Source organism: Culex quinquefasciatus, chromosome 1, assembly GCF_015732765.1.
Source record: "Culex quinquefasciatus strain JHB chromosome 1, VPISU_Cqui_1.0_pri_paternal, whole genome shotgun sequence".
Classification (NCBI taxonomy): domain Eukaryota; kingdom Metazoa; phylum Arthropoda; class Insecta; order Diptera; family Culicidae; genus Culex; species Culex quinquefasciatus.
In genome coordinates this window covers 106,478,671-106,498,901 of record NC_051861.1, presented here as the reverse complement: position 1 = coordinate 106,498,901, position 20,231 = coordinate 106,478,671, and the positions used below count along the sequence as shown (strand labels likewise).

The window sequence follows — 20,231 nt, the reverse complement described above, 5'->3', positions numbered from 1 at the left end:
AAAAATAACTGAAGGAGAAATGCTTGAAATTTTGCCTTTTTATCCTTTTTGTCATTTTTGTCATTTTTGTCATTTTTGTCATTTTTGTCATTTTTGTCATTTTTGTCATTTTTGTCATTTTTGTCATTTTTGTCATTTTTGTCATTTTTGTCATTTTTGTCATTTTTGTCATTTTTGTCATTTTTGTCATTTTTGTCATTTTGTCATTTTTGTCATTTTTGTCATTTTGTCATTTTTGTCATTTTTGCTTTTTGTCATTTTTGCTTTTTGCTTTTTTGTCATTTTTGCTTTTTGTCATTCTTGTCATTTTGTCATTTTGTCATTTTTGTCATTTTGTCATTTTTGTCATTTTGTCATTTTTGTCATTTTTGTCATTTTTGTCATTTTTGTCATTTTGTCATTTTTGTCATTTTTGTCATTTTTGTCATTTTTGTCATTTTTGTCATTTTGTCATTTTTGTCATTTTGTCATTTTTGTCATTTTTGTCATTTTTGTCATTTTTGTCATTTTTGTCATTTTTGTCATTTTTGTCATTTTTGTCATTTTTGTCATTTTTGTCATTTTTGTCATTTTTGTCATTTTTGTCATTTTTGTCATTTTTGTCATTTTTGTCATTTTTGTCATTTTTGTCATTTTTTGCTTTTTTGTCATTTTTTGCTTTTTTGCTTTTTTGTCATTTTTTGCTTTTTTGTCATTCTTGTCATTTTTGTCATTTTTGTCATTTTTGTAATTTTTGTAATTTTTGTAATTTTGTCATTTTTGTCATTTTTGTCATTTTTGTCATTTTTGTCATTTTTGTCATTTTTGTCATTTTTGTCATTTTTGTCATTTTTGTCATTTTTGTCATTTTTGTCATTTTTGTCATTTTTGTCATTTTTGTCATTTTTGTCATTTTTGTCATTTTTGTCATTTTTGTCATTTTTGTCATTTTTGTCATTTTTGTCATTTTTGTCATTTTTATCATTTTTGCTTTTATGCTTTTTTGCTTTTTTGCTTTTTCGTTTTTTTTTTTTTGCTTTTTTGCTTTTTTGCTTTTTTGCTTTTTTGCTTTTTTGCTTTTTTGCTTTTTTGCTTTTTGCTTTTGCTTTTTGCTTTTTGCTTTTTGCTTTTGCTTTTGCTTTTTTGCTTTTTGCTTTGCTTTTTTTTTGCTTTTTTGCTTTTTGCTTTTTGCTTTTTGCTTTTTGCTTTTGCTTTTTTGCTTTTTGCTTTTTGCTTTGCTTTTGCTTTTTGCTTTTTTGCTTTTGCTTTTTGCTTTTGCTTTTTTTTTTGCTTTTTGCTTTTTGCTTTTTTGCTTTTTTGCTTTTTTGCTTTTTTGCTTTTTTGCTTTTTTGCTTTTTTGCTTTTTTGCTTTTTTGCTTTTTTGCTTTTTTGCTTTTTTGCTTTTTTGCTTTTTTGCTTTTTTGCTTTTTTCCTTTTTTGCTTTTTTGCTTTTTTGCTTTTTTGCTTTTCTGCTCATATCAAGTCACCCTTTATCGCCTTCTCATCAATTCATATTTCACATCTCCAAGCCTCTCAAATGATGGAAATGGAATCAAAAGAGCAAACAAGCAAACAAAGCCACTTTCGAAGGCCCACCGACAGTTATTGTCTATATACGGCTGGTAAAATTCACAACGAGATAAGATTACGGCCACCGCCGCCGGCTGACGTCTTTCGAATAAATCTTCCCCACTTCGAAGATGAAGATGTTTTATCACTTTATTTAACCCTTCTGAACACACCTCTCGTCCCACCGCCCCGTGTCAGTCCACATGAACAGCAGCCCTGATAAAAGTCAATAAAGTCACAAACGTTATTGCTCATATGGGAAGTTGGATTAGTTGACGCTTTTTGGCTAAATGATGTTATTGTAAATTACATGTAATTTTACGTAATGTTTACATGTAATTTTACATAATGTTTTTATGTAAAAATACCTCTTGTTTTTTTCAAATTATTTGCCCCACATCGCCCAAATCCTGTGTTATTCAGTTCCATAAGACGCAAGCAAAACCAAACAATTCAATGTCGGGTGTCGCACGCGGGGGATGTAATGATACTTTTTACACCCCATTGGCTATATGGGCTATGCTTCCCTTATCGGGTTCGTTCGTTGTTCGCTCAATTTACCCCCTGGAAGGTTGTTTCTATGCTCTTACAATATTCGTTTTTACTGCATCTTCTTGGGAGATTATTGTGTGTTGGGGCATGTCCACAGTGTTAAACACTGTTACAATTCGAGCACACCTTAGACAGTGAACCTGTAAATTATTACATATGGTTTTATGTAATTTTTTGAAATGCGAGCGACGAAACGGCGTTCTTTTTCGTGTGACCGTGACATCACGCTAGATTATTTCTTAGTATTTTTTATGTTTCATTATTTAACTTACACCTTTTTAACTCAATTTGCAAACTTAGATCGTCAAAACTACAATTTCCCATGTTTTCATGGTCTATTTGATGAGATCGGTTCTCAGATGATAGCTGGAAAAAGTGGCGTATGGGGTAAGCGTGAGTGCCTCTCACCCAGTCGGCTTGGGTTCGATCCCAAACGGTCCCGGTGGCATTTTTCGAGACGAGATTTGTCTGACCACGCCTTCCGTCGGATGGGGAAGTAAATGTTGGCCCCGATCTAACCCAGAGGTTAGGTCGTTAGCTCAATCCAGGTGTAGGAGTCGTCTCCCTGGGTCCTGCCTCGGAGGAGTCGCTGGTAAGCAGATGGACTAACAATCCAAAGGTCGTCAGTTCGAATCCCGGGGTGGATGGAAGCTTGGGTGTAAAAAGAGGTTTGAAATTGCCTCAACAAACAAGCCTTCGGACACCTAGTTTCGAGTAGGAATCTCACAATCGAGAACGCCAAGGCAATGCTGTAGAGCGAATAATTTGATTTTTTATTTTATTTTTGGTGTCCATATTACCCCCATCAACAAATGTGAAGGGTAATTTGGACACCTTTTGATTTTTGCGATAAAAATGAATTTTCAATCAAAATTTATCGAAATGAATGACATTTTTCATCGAATATGATCTCTAGTACCCTCTGGTGCCATCCACATTCATCTAATATATTTGCACATCCCGTGCCAGAGCCATTTCCTCAGGATGTCCAAATCACCCCACACTCCCCTATAAGGTTTAAAGAAATAAAGCTTTTAACAATAGATTTAATATGATTAAACAATCAGATTTGCAAAAAAAAATATTGTGATTTGTATTACTACAACATTCAACAAAATAAAATAAAAACTAAACACAACCTTTAAAAATTATAAACTTTCTCAACTTTTAAAATAAAATTGTATTTAAAAAATCAAGATGGCGGAGGCGAGTCAGAGCCAGCGTGACAAAGGGAGGGGGGGGGAAATTTTGGCGATTTTAGCGTGACATACTTTATGGATGACGCCTTATTGGCATTTTTACAAAATTATTTTACTCTTTGTAAATTGGCGGAATTGGCAAATTGATACAGTTTTGATTATCCGAAGTTTTGATATCCGAAGGTTTGTATGGGACTTCGGATAATCGAATCACGAACACAAAAAAACGTATTTTTAATCTTCTTACTTTTAACATTAAAACTGGAGTTCTGCGATCCCATTTTACTCAAATATTTCATCACCGCCATTCAAAAATTCTAAATCACTTAAGTGTCATTCATAAGCTCAACAATCAAAAAAAAAATTTCGTGATTCGATTATCTGAAGTGAATATTTGCCAAGGCCTTCGGATAATCGAGTTAGGACTGTAAAAAAATACCAAGAATTCTATATAACGTTTCGTGCTATCTTGTCGCACCCGCCATTTCGACGTTTCGAGAAAAACGCATTTTAATCTTGAACCTTGAATAAACAAAAGTGAAAGCACGCAATGTAAACAATAACAAACACGTTTTGTTAGGCTGACCATTCTGTGCATTGTCCCTACAGTTTGGTTAAAGTTGGTTGCTGGAGTCCCGAGTTATAGTTACAAATGTTTACGGTAGTCTAACTTGTACGTGCGTCAAACGCGTTCTGACCTGCAATCCCTTTGGCCAGTTGTCGCACTTACATCAATTTTCAGGGAGTGATAAGGTAGCACGACAAGATTGAAACTACTTTCATGTGTAAAGTGACTAAAATGCGCGGAGTTTTTTCGGATTTCATTGAATATCTCAGGATTGAAATCGAATTTTGGGGATTTGTGAAGGTCAAAAGGTAAGGCATTGTGAGCTGCACTAAATGGCGATCTTAACTCAATTTGGCTCAAAATGCACGTACGACAAGTTAACACGATGGTGACGATATTGTCGAATTATTTTGCTTCAATTTTCATAAGCATCATAAATTAAATCACGTTTGCAAACATTTTTCTGTTAAATATACAAATTAGGATATAAAACGACTTAACTGCAATTTAAACGATTTGGGGAAAATACAATTAGTCAAAGGAAATCGCAGCAGATCCAAACGAATTTGTGATTAATTTAATAAAAAAACCCTCTTTTTTATAACCGTAACTTTTCTTTCCAAAATTCTCAACGACAGTTTTTACCTACAATTTCACTAATGTTTTTATAGCATTCCTGCTGCCAAAATTAATTGAAGGTTTGAATGGGCGATTGGGGCAAAATTGCTTTTTGATCCATGATAAAGTACTCACATAATTTCAACAAATTAAGAAACAAAATTAAAAAAAATATAACTCTTAAAAGAAATCTGAAAATTGTTTGATAAGGTTCAATACACAAACGTAAACATTGATATTGACATAAGATGGAAAAATAATTTGAGGAAATGTGATATTTCTTTAAATCAATATAATAAGTGTTGTTCAAAATTAGCACAGTACTACCATTCTTTATTGTCATTTCCTCCAACGGTAATACATTCAAAAAGCGAACCTTATCGAGCTATGGCAAAACAAATCGTTTGCGCTCCTACTGTCAACTAGTATTTATTACACTCTACGACATATTTTTTTTATAAAAAAAGAAACACTCTTGACACAGCTGCGACCCGTAAGTCCCTGCTCACTGCCTTTGTCTACGAGCTACGCTTGAAATTCAAATACCCTAACACTATTTACAACTGGAAATGCACTTTTTTTCGTTTTGTACGACAAACTACTTCCGTTGGAGCGGTTTGATATAATTTACAACGCAGTGTTCTCTTAAGCCACTAGGGGTTTATTTTTTGTTTATGTTTTTGTTTTTGTTTTTTTTTTTTCGTTAAAAAGAGAGATAAAAATAAATTCAAAAATCCTTAAATACTACCAACTTTTGCGCACCCACACTCACACTCGCGCGAGCTTTTATCTCAACGGGCAAGCTTCGGTTCGCTTGCTGCGGGAAACATTTCAGTGAAATATTTCAAACCATGCTTGCTGCGTCGTCCTCGCAAATTTTTCTGTTTGCAGCCGATTCGTTTGAATTTTGATGGTTTTTTTACGGATTTTTTCTTTGTTTTGTGTGTTAATTTGGTTCTGTTAGACTTCAAACATCATCCGCGCGAAGCGGGCCCAGAGTTTTGCTGTTCCAATTATTTTCTTTGCCAATTTTGTGGGGGGAAGGGTAATGTTGCGCCCCAGTTTCGACTGCGAGGAAGACCACTGAAATTGTTTCCCAATTTCCTGAGTTTTGTTTACCTTATCACATGTCCGGCAAGGGGAACCATTCTTAACTCCACTAGCAACAAAATAATTCAAACTAACTGTATCACACGACTTGCCCTGCGTGGTCCTGCGAGAAAGCTCACCCCGTTTTAAACAGTAATCCATCATCTATCACTCAGAGGGAAGTTGAAATTAAAAGGATTAAAGCGGTCCTACCTAAAAACTAATAAATGCTTCATGCAATTTCGATTTCGTTCCTCTTTCAGCAAGAGTAAGTAGATCTACAAAGTATAGTTTAGAAAAAATGATTCTGGTTGAAAACAAAATAGATGAAAATCACAATCTTCTTAAAATTCAAATAGATATGACAGCCACTTGTGACCAAAACCGGTCATAAGTGGGCTCTTTGCATGCAAAATTTGGCACATCTATTCAAAACAAGAAACAGCTGTTGAATCTTACTCAAAATAAAAATAAACAAGGAAATCTCCGCACTATTTACACAATCGCGCCTAGCCTAGTGACCCTAACCCAAAAACATTGCGGTTAGGGTGTCTTTTCCCTCTCCACGACTCTCCACAAACTTCCGGGAAGCCGGCGGATGATTTTCCGAGGCGATATTCGATACTACACAAACTCTTTCCGCACCTTTTAATCTATCACCGTGGCCCACGGGTGGTCAATCTTGCCGTACTGGATGCCGGTGAGCGTGTCGTACAACCGCCGGTACACCGGCGAGTCCTGGGCGTCCGTCGGCACGTAGATCTCCTCGCCCTCGTACGCGATGCGCTCGATCGGGCTGACGACGGCGGCCGTGCCCGCGCCAAACATCTCCAGCAACTATTTTGGAAAATAAAAATAATGGTTTAGTAATTTTGTTGTTTTTGCAAGCCCCACCGTTCGGCATTGCGGCTCGGGAGGCACGTCAGAGAGTTTCATTTTGTTTGAATGCCAAATGTCACACAACTTTGCCATCAAACTTCAAACCGCGGTGCAAATATTTACCAAAATTTGACATTTGCCTCACTACTCAATTTTGAGTAAGTTTGGGTTAGACGAAATCTGTGTAACCTTGGATGGGAGTGTGTGTTACTTTGACAGGTGGTGTAAACAATGAGAAGCAAGTGGAAGCAAAGGAACAAAAAACGTTTCAACTGTGAAAAGCACCGAAGTTGTAAGTAAACAAGCAGCTGTGAAAAGCACCGAAGTTGTAAGTAAATCGGCAGCTGTGAAAAACCACCGAAGTTGTAAGCAAATTGTAAATTGTGAATGTTTTTAACAAAGTTGTTCAAAACCAATTTGTTGACGCATGCAAGCAACTGTGTTGACCACCCCAACAAACGTCAAACCGTAACAATTTTGCTGTCGGAAAAGATTTCACCGAAACTCGCCGATTGTAAACAAAAACTGCGTCTGTCAAAAGAAACTCACCCGTCCTTTCTTGGCCAGCTGGCGGATCCAGGGCATGGTGAACTTCTGCTCCTTGATGGTGAACTCTCCCCACTCGCGGCACAACCGGATGATCGAGTCACGGGTGATTCCGGGCAGAATTAGCCCGTCCAGGGGTGGGGTGAGCATTTCCTTTTCTATTGAAGTGATTGCGGTTAGAACATTCGGGTTTTCGTGACGCGTGTAGCAAACGGCTCTTACCTCCATTGTCGTTGATGTACAGCATGAACACGTTCATGACGCCGACCTCGGTCAGCTCGTGGTCGTCGCCGTACAGCCACAACACCTGGTGGCAACCCTGCTTGAGCGCTTCCTTCTGCACGTGGATCGTTGGTCCGTAGTTGGAGCCGACCTTGCGGTCGCCGACACCGCCGTACCAGGACCGGGTGTACTTCGGGTCGGCGTACAGCTTGAGACCGCCGGCACCAGGCTTGAAGTAGGCACCAACTGGGGAGAGGATCGTGTAGAGGAGGGCCGAATCCGACGAGGCGACTCCGAGGGTTGGCTGTTGGGGAAGAGGGTTGGGTTACTTGAGGTTCATCGAGGGGTGGATTTTTGAAAAGCTAACCTCAATTCCGATCAGCGTGGGTCGAATGTACAAGCTGGACGACTCGGTGTGCGGCACCCACTCGGAATCGATCAGGATCAGTCGGCACATGGCTTTGATCAGGGCTTCGCCGTCAAAGGTCGGCAATCCGGAGCGGTGCGCGGTAACGTTCATACGGGCCATGTTCATCTCCGGTCTGAATAACCGGATTCGTCCATCGACGCCACGGTACGCCTTCATGCCCTCGAACAGCTGCAAATCAACAAAAACAACATCGTTAGTGCGCTGTGATTCCAGGAGAGAGGCTCGATCGTGTCATTGTGATGATCGGGACCTTCGGCTGAACTAGTTCCCAGCCGGTAGGCGCTGATAACCGCGCAGTGGAAAACAACGGTACGAAGAAAACAGCGCGCGATTGTTTTCGCGCAGCGAATCAGCTGTTGTCAGCGGTGCAACGTCAGTGATTGCCAACCCAGGGGTTGACCCCGGTGATCCAGCGAGATTAGCAAACCCAAAACAGAGCCGCCGTCTTTGCCGCGTTGTTGACGGCGATAAGACGCGAGCATAATCGGATGCCAAGCACATGTTTTCGCAGGTTGTTTACCGCGGATTACGACCCGTCAACAACCGTTGCGGCACGCGATCTTCGCGACGATCGGTTGCTAATCACCACACGCTAATTGTAATGGTAATGGTTACTACCTGCTTCTTTTCATCCCAATGACGCGATCTAGCCCAAACCAGCTCACAAACTTCCTGATCTCGCACTCACCTCAACCGCGTAGTGGAACACCTTGGCCGCCGGATGCAAGTTCAGGTTCTCCATGGGGGTGATTTCCGGCTTCTGCCAGCCGCCGAGCCGCCGGTGGTACGCGATCCGCAGCATGTGGTCGGTGAAGTACTTGCCGAACGACAGATCGTCCGCGTCGGGCTTCGGGTGCAGCTGGTGCGGCGCCGCCAGCCGGACGGACAGGTCGGAATACTGGAAGGGAAGAGGCTCGGTTAGTGCTCTTGTTCAGCAGTTAGATTTGTCGCCAAGAAACCGGAAACATAACCTCAACTCTAACTGTCAGATCAACCGTTAGGTGACCTCTTCGCGAAACCGTTACGTCACACGATAAACGCAACGAGCCGCAGTCATTGCACCAGCCAAGTTCAGGGTCAACACGTTGGCGTCGTTGATCGAGTTATGACGACTCGTCTATCTTTCGTGTAAATGCACTTTCGTAGAACTAAACCAGTGACAGGCATAAATTTGCATCGCAAAGAACCTGGAGCGGCGTCACTTGCCCTGCTGAACTGTTTGGCGCGAGGTGCAACGTGCTTTGACTGAACCCAGTTTAGCGTGCATCGGCACTACCGCGCGATCTTGGCGAATTTGACAGCGAATCCTCACCTTAAACTGTTCGCCCACGTCGGCCGCGTGCTCCAGCGTCATCGGGAAGGGTGTCGCGGGTGGGGCGACCGTGCGGATGTTGATGTTATTGATGTCATCTTCGTCCAGGCGGAGGGCCTGCTTGACCTGCTGGGAGCCGCCGCTGCACAGCCGGATCTGGTTCTGCAGCAGCTGCTGGATCAGCTTGTGCTGGTGCTGGAAGATGTGGCGGGCAAAGTGCTGTGCGAGAGAAGAGATTCGAGGTTAGTGAACATAATCTGACAGGTGTCACGGGTCGGTGGAGTCATACGGTGTCAGAGAATTGTAGTTAAGTCGTTGTAAAAGAGTTACACAACTCAAATTGAGTAACTATCCATATCTGTCACATTTTGCAAGTCACGTCAAAAATGGACGCGCAAAAAGTCGCGTCGTGACATCACGCGAGCGGCCAAACCTCCAAAATTGCATGACGCTAGTCTTATCAACCAAAAAGGCGGACATTGAAGTCCCATTTCCTTATCGCACGCCGATGGCCAGTGAAAAATCAAATTTCAACAAAAACAATTCGCCAATTTTCGTCAATTCCAACCTACAAGCGATAAGCTTATCAAAGTAGGCGTGTGCGACGGCCGTAACCAACTCAAAAAATCATCTGTTGCCATGGGCAAAATTGATAACATGAACACGTTGCATCGCAACGCTGTTTCGGGAAAAAAGTAGATTGTTCCATTTTAATCCTACCGGGCCTGTCAATCGAGAGAGCGTCTACCGCTGATAGGAAGTTTTTTGAACTGCGGCATCGAAATCTGGAACAAGTTATCAGTAGGCCATGGGAAGTTTGTTCTTGTGACGTCAGAGCGCGAATGTGACATTTTGACAGCTGCTTTCAAGGTTGAACCCCCTGTGCAACACTTGTACAACATCAAGATGACATTGACCCGCTCGTCGCATGGAAACTACTCGATCCCGGCGCGTTGCGCAGGCCTGCTCTGATTGAGACAAATTGTCGACAAGGTGCCCACCCACTTAAGTCCATGACAACAACAACCGGCTATCTTTTTACATGCAACGTTGCAACAACAAGTGCAGCGTTGCAGGGCAGTGGCTAATTTTTCTGTTTGTCGCGCAAGACCTTCGCGGACATTTGAGCTTTTCAGAGCGGTCGCGAAAGATTCCGTCCAGCAATTGTCAATTATGCTAATGAACGCTTCCTTGGTAAACATCTCGAGCGCGTGACACTTTCGGTTTCCATGGGAACTGTAGGGAAGCTGTAGTGAGTTTTATTGTTGTTGCATCGAAAACGCTTGTTGAACTAGTTGAGAGATGCGTCAAAAACATCCTTGTTGATTATAGTCAATTTAAATAACAGTGAAGTTGTGGTTGTTTTGTATGAGCGTGCAATTTGTCAGATTTATATTTATGGAACTCCAAATCGGAAAACAAAAAAATTGAAGTTTGATATCTGCACGCACAATTTACTGACATTTTTGCAGTCAAATTTCAACAGGGCGGGACCATGGAAGAAAACAAGCATCTCATCCTGCTCACACTTAGTTGACATTTACTAAAGCGAACATGATAAAACATTTGTTTACATTCCCTCCGAAAAGTTTCCTCAGATTTCGTCAAAACCGAACTTACTCAAAATTGAGTAAATGAGACAAATGTCAGATTTTGATTAATTTTCTTTTAAATGCAATAAAATTTGAGTAAATTCACCAATTTCAAACATTTTGTGATGAAATCTGACTGAATTTGAATAAGTTTAAAGTAATAAACGTAACTCTCCCCTAGACATAAGGTAAAGTCCATAAAAATCAAGCATTTTTCGCACGTGATGGTCACGATACTTGGTATCGTGCTTGCACGAGATAAAATACAAACTAGACAACAACAACAAGACTCAACCTGTCCCAACCCCGACTTTAGTTAGTACGGGGATAAAAATAAGGGGATAAACACGCAGTGAAGGTGCAAACCCTAAGCGGGCGCGCGCGCGTGTTTATATATTTACACGATTGTTATGTAAGAGCTTTGCGCAAAGAAGCCGAGAATTTTTATGGTGCAAGGTCGTTGGATGACTCGGCAGGTTGGGACACTTCCGGTGAAACTGAGAGTTTTCAAAAGTGGAGTTTTTTGTAAATTAAACATTTGAGCAAAATATTTTTTACCGATTTCTCCGTAATCTAAAATCTACCGATTTCCGCATAAAAAAATATTTTGACAGATGGTTTACCGATTTTTCCAACAACCAAATTCGGTAAAACAAATCTAAGTGTGTAAACAAATTACTTCACCAAAATAAAAAGAAGCTAACAAAAATCTGTATTCTATAATCTCTGAAAATTTGTATTCAGTATTCACCAATGTAAATTAAATTTTATAATCTTCAAAATGTTTTACCAAAATCTGTGAAAAAATTACCGATTTCTCAAATATGAAGCAATCGGTAAATTAAAATTTACCGACTTCGTAAACATTCTGTTCATTTTGACAGATGGTTTACCGATCTCAACTTTACCGATTTTTTTAAAGGTCCAAAAACATATGAAAGATAATAGCGTTTAGGACCTTTTAAAAACCCTAGAACTGAAGTTCACTGGTCCAGACTTTTTCCTCCTTTCTACCTGCTGTCAGTTCTCTTCGTTTTCGAGTGTGTTCTAATCTACCTCAAGTTCACACTTCCACATCTGTACGACCGGCTCAAGTCCGAGTCCCATTTTTGGGGTTCTTCTCTTTTGGCACTTTACTTCCATCAGCGCAGCCAAAACCACATGGTAAATTCGTCAAACGACGAATTTAGGCCTCCCAATTTAGTCGTTGCTTATGTACTCTCTACTAAGTCAGTTTGGTCGCTCTACCGCTTAAACGGCTCCGATTAAATTGTATTCCTTGAATAAGTAAGCAGTTTTTTGTGAGTTTCTCCAAAGTGTGACCATTATTTATATAAAGTTAATTTTATGCCAAAACCCGTCGTCGCCGTCGAAGATAGTCCGCAAAAAAAAGAGTCAACAACAATACCTACAAGTTAAAAGCTGGACTAAACCTTGCTTACCTTGCTTCGAAGTACCATTTTTGCAACTTTTGCGTTTCGACCCGGTGCGACCTACCAACGAACTTTTTGACTAAAGAGTCAAGCTTTTTCTGGTATTATCTGGTTATTCCACTTGATCAGTGATCGTTTTTTTTTTTTTTTCGTCGTTTCCTTGTCTATGAAAATTTATCACTTCACTTGTTTCTCTTTTAAACAATCTTCGACTTTTTTGTTCCTCACTTTCGTTTTCCTCTTCCTTAAACAGGATCCTTTTTGCTTATTCTTCTTTCTCTCTTTGCTTACTTAAAGACCTTCACTTTATGTCTTCTATTATCACTCACTCTGTTTTTTTTCTCTTCTCTTTTATTTCGGGCGTTTCTCGCAAACTCACTCCGTTGCTTCCCAGGGGATGATGTTGACTCTTCGAGAACCAAATTAACACTGAATGCCTGGCGGCGATCGCACTCCAAATTATAAACGTCCCGAACTTGGGCCCGATCGCAGTACATAGGACAGGAGAACCACGCGCGCAACACGAGAGAGAGAAAACTGTGATTGTGGTTGTGAGTTTTGAGCTCCCGACTTAAGTCGTCACTATCGGCGAATATTGACGCCGAACGCCGAAGAGGCGCGAACGCGATTGATGACGACGGCATGTGATAAGACTTGGTCGTGGCGTGGAAGAATCTGGCAAACAGAATTAAAGGTTTTTTTTCTGGATTGATAGCAATATGGGATTAGTACTACGATTGTTGAATCGTTCACACAATATTATTTGTAACAAAAATGTCTTCTTCAATATTTGAATTACTAATTTTTTTATTCAACTTCTACTTGGACTAAGGATTGAGTCAAATAGCCCAGACTTGATTATCCGAAGCTTCGACTATCCGGAGTTCGATTATCCGAAGGTTTGTATGAAACTACGAATATGTAATCATCAAAAAAATTGTTTGTCGTATTTTTTTATTTCATTACTTTTAACATTCTACGAATCCATTTTAGTCAAATTTAAGTTGTTGATTGCCTTTCAGCATACAAAAATGTAGCAAAAATGCAGATTTTTTAACTTTTTTTTATAAAAACTTAATTTCCTAAAATACGTATTTTTTTTTATTTTCTAGATTTCTTTATATGTTTTAGGGGACAAAAATCCGCAACTTTTTAGCCATAGAGAAGTATGGTCAAAAATTCTGCCGCCGAGTTTTATGCAAAAATAAATTTAGGCCTAATTTTTTAATGAAAAATTGAATTTGCAAGATCGAAAGATCGAAGATCGAAAAGTACTTTACAGATTTTTTTGATAAAGGGCTTCGTTTTCAAGATATAGGGTAGGGTAGTCATCAATGAGATACTTTTGGTTTTCAACTTTCAAAGATTTTTCTCATATTTTCATCAGCATGTTTTAATGAGCTTTTTGTTGCATTATCTTTCTTTTAATGTGTTCTAACATTGACCAAAATATGAGATCGATCCGACATCTACAGCCAGAGTTATTCAACTGTCTCATTGTAGACGCACTTGGCAGGAACAATGAGACAGCTGGGGAACAATGAGACACACTACGAAAATCAAGATTTTTCTAGTAAAACATCATGTTTTTGTATTGTTCCATTGCAGGTAACTTGCCTTGAACATTTTAGAGCAATTTTGCAAACAAAAAAACTTTAATTAACAAAAGTTATACTAAAAAGTATTTAAATTTTGTGAAATCCGTATATTTATACCAAATAACTTTGTATTTTTGGTTAAATGAAGTTAAAACTCTATAAATATGCCAAAAATCACTTTTAATTCATGTTTTGAAAGATTTCCATAGATTTTGAAAAGTGTAATGAAGAAAAATCAAAGTGTCTCATTGTTACCCATGGGCTAAAATGAGTGGGGAACAATGAGACAGCCCTGGATTCTGGGTATATTCTAAATTTTGTTCAAACCCAATGAAAGGACATTGTAGCCCAACTCAATCCCTATGGATCGTGGAAAGAAATTTGAAGAAATATTAGTTTTGGTGTTAATGGCAGCCTACGAGCGGAAAAGTAATTTTTGTCCATAATTTACTTTTACATCCGAGAATCAAACATTTATGCATAACTTTTTAAGGGAGCGTCCATAACCAAAGCCATTATAATGGCAGATGTGTATCCAGTAGACACACCTTTCCCCCAAATCTGAGCCTGATTGGTTGAAACTACAACTTGTGAGAGCCATTTTATCATTGTTCCCCGTGTCTCATTGATGACTACTCTAGCCACCAAAAATTTGATTTTAGTGAAATATTTGCAGTTTTTCGATTTTTTAAATAGTAACCATAAGTGACCATCTCAAAAAATTTTTTTTTTAAATATTCAGAAAATTCATTAAACAATTGTTTAAGAGACATTGAAGATTGGACCTCTGGTTGCTGAGATAAAGCGGCTTAATACCTACAGCTTTGCCGAAGACACCAAATTGATCAGAAAATTCACTCAAAAGATACTGTATGAATATTTACATACCATTTTTGTATGGACAGCTGCCAAAATTGTATGGAGACTTGTATGGGTGAACCAATGACACTAAATAGCTTCTTTGGTCATAAGGAAGGCCCCCACAAAGTTTGAACCAAATCAAAAAATACAAATAAAATAAGTAAAAAAAAATTTTCTGACACAAACAAATCTGTCAACATTAAGAGGCAGTATTTGTAGATTCTGCTCGGTTTGTTCTAGAGGTCGTATCGAGTTGCTCAGATTTGGATGAAACTTTCAGCGTTTGTTTGTCTATGCATGAGATGAACTCATGCCAAATATGAGCCCTCTACGACAAAGGGAAGTGGGGTAAAACGGGCATTGAAGTTTGAGGTCCAAAACACATGAAAATTCTTAAAATTGCTCGCATTTCCGTAAAACTTCATCAATTCCAACTCTCTTAGATGCATTCGAAAGGTCTTTTAAAGCCCTTCAAAATGTGCTATAGACATCCAGGATTGGTTTGACTTTTTCTCATAGCTTTTGCAAATTACTGTTAAAAATTGATTTTTTTTTAAAACCTTAATAACTTTTGGCAACAGCCTCCAACACCCATACTCCCATAGGTCAAAAGTTAGGGAATTTCATGGACTATAAGCCTACGGTATTAACTTTTTGGCCAATCGCAGTTTTTCTCATAGTTTTTCGATTTTTCTAGAACAAACATTTTACAACGTTAGTTTTTGCCCTGTAGGCCAAGAAGACGGCACTTTTTGGTCTCAATTTTGACATATTCGGAATCCTCAGAAAATTTTACATTAGATTGGTGTTGGAATTTTGAATTTGATTGGAAAAATGCCATTTAGAATTAATTAAAATATTATTTAGAATTTTGTCAGATTAGGGGTAAACAAGTTTTCGCCTACTTGATACAGCATTTGACGTATTGATCATAGGGTAAATAAGATCTATCTCAAACTTCAATGCCCGTTTTACCCCACTTCCATTTGTCGTAGAGGGCTCATATTTGGCATGAGTTCATCTCATGCATAGACAAACAAACGCTGAAAGTTTCATCCAAATCGGAGCACCTCGATACGACCTGTTTCACATCGGTGAAAAACTCGCTCTTAACTTGGCTCTTAACATGTAATATTATCATTATTTTTTTTCTAAAATGATGAAATGGCACTCTTTTCATCGAGCTTTTGAATGTTTGAAAATCTGTATCTTGAGAAGGAGTATTCTGATCGGTTTGGCGTCTTGGGCAAAGTTGTAGGTCATGATTAGGAATTTTAAGAAAAAAATATGTACACGGAAAAAAAATTTCCCTGCTTAAAAAAGTTGCTTTTTACCACCAAAAGTTGAGTTACCAAAATCTTTTTTTTATTTTCGAAATATTTTGATTTGTTTTAGAGCACTAAATTATTCATCTTTTGCGCTAGAGCTTAGAATGGTGCAAAATCTGGTACCAAAGATAAGATTTTTGAAAAAAAAAATTGTTTGGGAAAATAAATCTGAAATATTGCTAAACAAAATATCAAAAATCATTTTAGTTGCAAAATCGAATTTGCAATCAATAATGACTTTTTGATAAAGTGCAGTTTTCAAGCTTTAGGCATTTTATGATAAGTTTTGCAAAAAATTTTAAGTTTTTTTGAGCAATTTGAAAATGCTTCATAAAGAAAAATTACCTGCGCAAAAAATATGTTCGAATAGCTGGAAGATTTTACTACAATTTTCATTATTGAACTTTGTTGATTGCTTATTTACAGCCTCTTAAAGTTAAAATTTTGTGAATAATGAGTTTTTCTCGGTGATGTTTTGCTTTTTGATTGTTTTTGAATATCCTTAAGGAAATTTAAAAAAAGTTTGAAATTGAAATGTTAAAACCAGTTCGTTTAATTTCGATTTGTTTATTTTTTATCAAAACTTAACCTTTGACTTGCCCAATTCATTTTTGGAGTTTCTATCAAAAACTTTTTGTGATGCAACATTCTCAAAGTTCAAAAGCCACCCAAACATGCTGAAAATGATTCTAAACGCAGGAGAATGCACTTTAAATTAATTTCAGCTGATTGCGCTTAAATTTCCATTGAAATTTGGAAGTTTATCGATTTTTTTGCCCCCTGATTTTTTGGGCCGACTTTGAAGGGGGTGACAAAAACTTTAAATAAAATGTGTACCAGCCTAACTGAAAAAGAAAAAAAAATACAAAAAGTAAAAAAAAAACTTAATTTAAAATTTATTTTAAAATGACATTCTAAACACGGGACTTTTTTGCGTTAGAGGGTCAAGGTGACTTGAACCAAAATGTGGTCATTCGTCGCCAACGGTACCATCCATGTTTTTTGTGATTTTGGAGCAAAGTTTGCAACATTTGAGTTCTAACAAAACTTTAATTCTGAGTTTTTTAAATAAAAAATAACAAAGCAACTTTGCTTTAAATCGCCCAAGGTTACGTCCTTTTGTAAAACTACTTAAGGGGTTACATACACGTAGAAAATCACAAAATTTCATATTACAGAAAATTTATTGAATCCATTAAAAAGATGATTTTCAATCACTTCTGAAACATTCATGAAGATAATTTCATGATTAAACTGAGTTAGAGACGATTTTAGGCAAAACATTTTGCCGTGCGCAAAGCGGACTGTCAAACTTTCTGAGTGTTTTTCTCGAAACACCGAGTTGATTTACGGATGCCACGATATCTCGAGATGGGATGAACCAAATTGGCTGAAATTTGGCGTAAAGACTCCCAAGACATATCTCGTGTGCATGACGAAGCCCGATTTTGAAATTTTACTTTTTTAAAAAAATACAAAAATCAAAAACTGACGATTTTTTATATGAAAAACAGAAAAATATTTTTATCTTTTTTTAAAATAAGGTTTTTGAAAATCGGCCTTCGTCATGCACACAGGACTGGTTTAACGAGTCTTCACCAAAATTTTGAGCCAATTTGGTCAAGGCAGTGTTGAGATATCGTGGCACCCGTTTTTTGTAACTTCCAACTTCAAATAACCAAATGTCTTCAATTTTTTTTTTTTTTTTGATAATAGATAAAAATGTATATTTTAATACCCTGAAAACAGATTTTAAATAAAATTAAGTGTGTACTCACACAAACCTCTGAAATTTTTGTCGATTTACAATCGATTTACCCTTAACAATTTAAATGAATATACAAAAAAAGAAATATTACTCAGAAAGTAATACAAAAAGCTTTTAGAAATTACAGGTACGGCGTCATCCATAAAGTACGTACGCTCTTATGGGAGGAGTGGGAGGGGGAGGTGGAAGGTGTGACAAGATGTGGCAAGGGGGGAGGGGGGTTTGCGAGATTGTGACGTCACGCTAGATTTTTTTATGATTGCATAATATTAATTTGCAATGTACACAATTAAATTAAATCCTCTTTTCTAAAATTATTTGCTTACTATTATTTAGAAGCACCGTCATCAGGGGTGACATTGGGTCTGGGGGGTGAGATTGGGTCATACAAATTTCTGCATTTTTGTATGACCCAAACTCACCCCCCAGACCCAATGTCACCCCTGATGACGGTATCACATTATAATTTATTATACACAGCTAAAAAAATAGTAATCCAGCTGCGTGTAAAAGGCCTGGGTGTAAAATAAATATTGCATTATTTTATGCAATTTTATGTAATTTTACACCCTGAAATATGTAGCCCATCAGTATGGGAAACCTACTTGACCGAAATGTCAAGCCCATATATGCGTTTATCCTTTCAACTTTACATCGGTCTGATGGCCGAGTGGGCTAAGGCGCCAGTCCTTACTGTTGGTGCTGGGTTTGAATCCCGTTGGTTGCAACTTTTTTTTGTGTTTTCAAAAAATGTACATGCAGTGTGTAATATTAAGTGTTTATTTTGACGAAGGTGATGTGCATGCTTTTGCATGCGATTTTACCATCGGATTTTTTGCTGTGTATGGTCACATTTTTTTCAGATGGAACTTCAATATTTTGCAAATTCTTGCTTGATAAAAATAAATGCCTTTGATAACAGGGCGTTCATAAGAAAACTGCTATAAATGGTTTGAACTTATTAGATACAAAGCTGTGAAAAACAGTTTTCAAGATTTTTTAATACTCGAATGTTATGCCAGGTCTTCTAATTTTTAAAAGAAACAAAACTGTTTTGCCTTCCTCACTGAGGTAAGGCTATAACCCTGCTCTAAAAATGAACTTTGTATGAAAACGTCGTAGAACGTCATGTATACATATCGACTCAGAATCGAAAAGTGAACAAATGTATGAGTGTATGTGTGTGTGTATGTATGTATGTGACCAACAAACTAGCTCATGTTTCTCGGCACTGGCTGAACCGATTTGACTCGAACCTGTTGCATTTGACTTGGTTTAGGGTCCCATAGATCGAGTTTTATACCGATTGAAGCTTCGATAAGTAGTTCAAAAGTTATGTGATCTCACTTAAATGTATGTAAACTATGTCTGGAGCCACCATCCGACCTATCGTTAGTTAGGTTATCAAAAGACCTTTCCAACGAGTCCAAAACATTGAAGATCTGGCAACCCTGTCTCGAGATATGGTCACTTAAGTGATATTTATATACTTTTTTATTCCGGATTTAAAAAATAAATGAAATTTGTGTACAGCTACTGTTGGTAATGAGTGAAGAAGGCTCCAACCACATAGGTAGATTAATGTTTATTCTAAAAAATGAATAATTAGAATAATTAAACTTATTTTTTCATGTTAAAATTGCTAAAAATACCAAAATTATGAGAGTTTAAAAATATAAAAAATCCCATCGAAAACAAGGGGGGGGGGGTCTGGCAAAATGTGACGTTCTTTTTGAGGGGGGGTTCAACCTTGTGTGACATAGGGGGGAGGGGGGGGGGTTAATTTTGGCCGATTTTTGCGTGACATACTTTATGGATGACGCCTACTCTTGAATGCTACGTGCAAAAATCGATCTTTCCAGCATCCTTTTTGTTCATTCAACTCGGCAAGTCTTGTTGAATCGTTGTACGCCTTGTGATGAACATTTTCACATTGATACTAAATATGTAGTTGGATAGTTAATTTATTTTATGATTATTTTTTTGTTTTATTTGTATACATGATTTAAGTACACAGAACTGTGAGACTTATGAAAAAATAATAAAATTAATAATTGCAACAAAAAAAAACTCAAACTACTGTGCAAATGCGTCACATGATCGCGTGTTAGTTCTGAAAACCAGTTTTTTTTTCTCTCTCAAATACACAACCAGATCGAGCCCCCTGAACCGAGCGCGCGCACACGTGTTGGTCGATGGTCAGTACAATTCGCGGGCCCGCTGATCTCTGATTGGTCGAGGAATTGGGCTCGTCGCCGTCGCAGATCTTTCTCGTGGCGCAGAACCGGTTTTTCGCGTCGCAGATCGGCTGATGTCGGCGCCGCGGCCTTGTGTGTGTGTGTGCTGACACGTCATCGCCGCCGACTTGGTTGTTTGTTGGCGAAAAATAAGCAGCGTATACGAAGAAGTGGCGTGGCAAAAAAAACCGCGTGTGTCTCGCGTGTCAAAAGATCGCAGTGTGCGTGGAACCCGACAAAAGGTTCGCAATCAATTTTTGGGCAAGTCGAAAGATATGGACGGGTAGGGTGGAGTGATCTATTGGTGGAAAACTAATTTTGATTTGATTTTTTATCAATTTTGATTTTTTCTTTGTAGTAAAATCTACAATAAAAATTCAAAAACTGTTTCAAAGTTTAACATTGTCGTGAACGTTACCTTACCAATCGTGCAGAATTCTTCCTTTCGGTT

At 38.1% G+C, this 20,231-nt stretch overlaps 1 protein-coding gene across 1 annotated transcript; it reads right to left on the bottom strand.

Moving 5' to 3' along the window:
- Nucleotides 1-4,790: 4,790 nt before the first annotated feature.
- LOC6049207 (branched-chain-amino-acid aminotransferase, cytosolic) lies at nt 4,791-12,573 on the bottom strand. Its single transcript, XM_038250469.1, has 7 exons — nt 11,998-12,573; nt 8,964-9,182; nt 8,340-8,549; nt 7,589-7,819; nt 7,222-7,525; nt 7,003-7,157; nt 4,791-6,411 (listed from the first exon to the last, which is right to left on the bottom strand). Exons 1-7 carry the CDS (start codon nt 12,013-12,015, stop codon nt 6,223-6,225), a joined length of 1,326 nt encoding a protein of 441 aa, XP_038106397.1. The 5' UTR covers nt 12,016-12,573; the 3' UTR covers nt 4,791-6,222.
- Nucleotides 12,574-20,231: the final 7,658 nt, after the last annotated feature.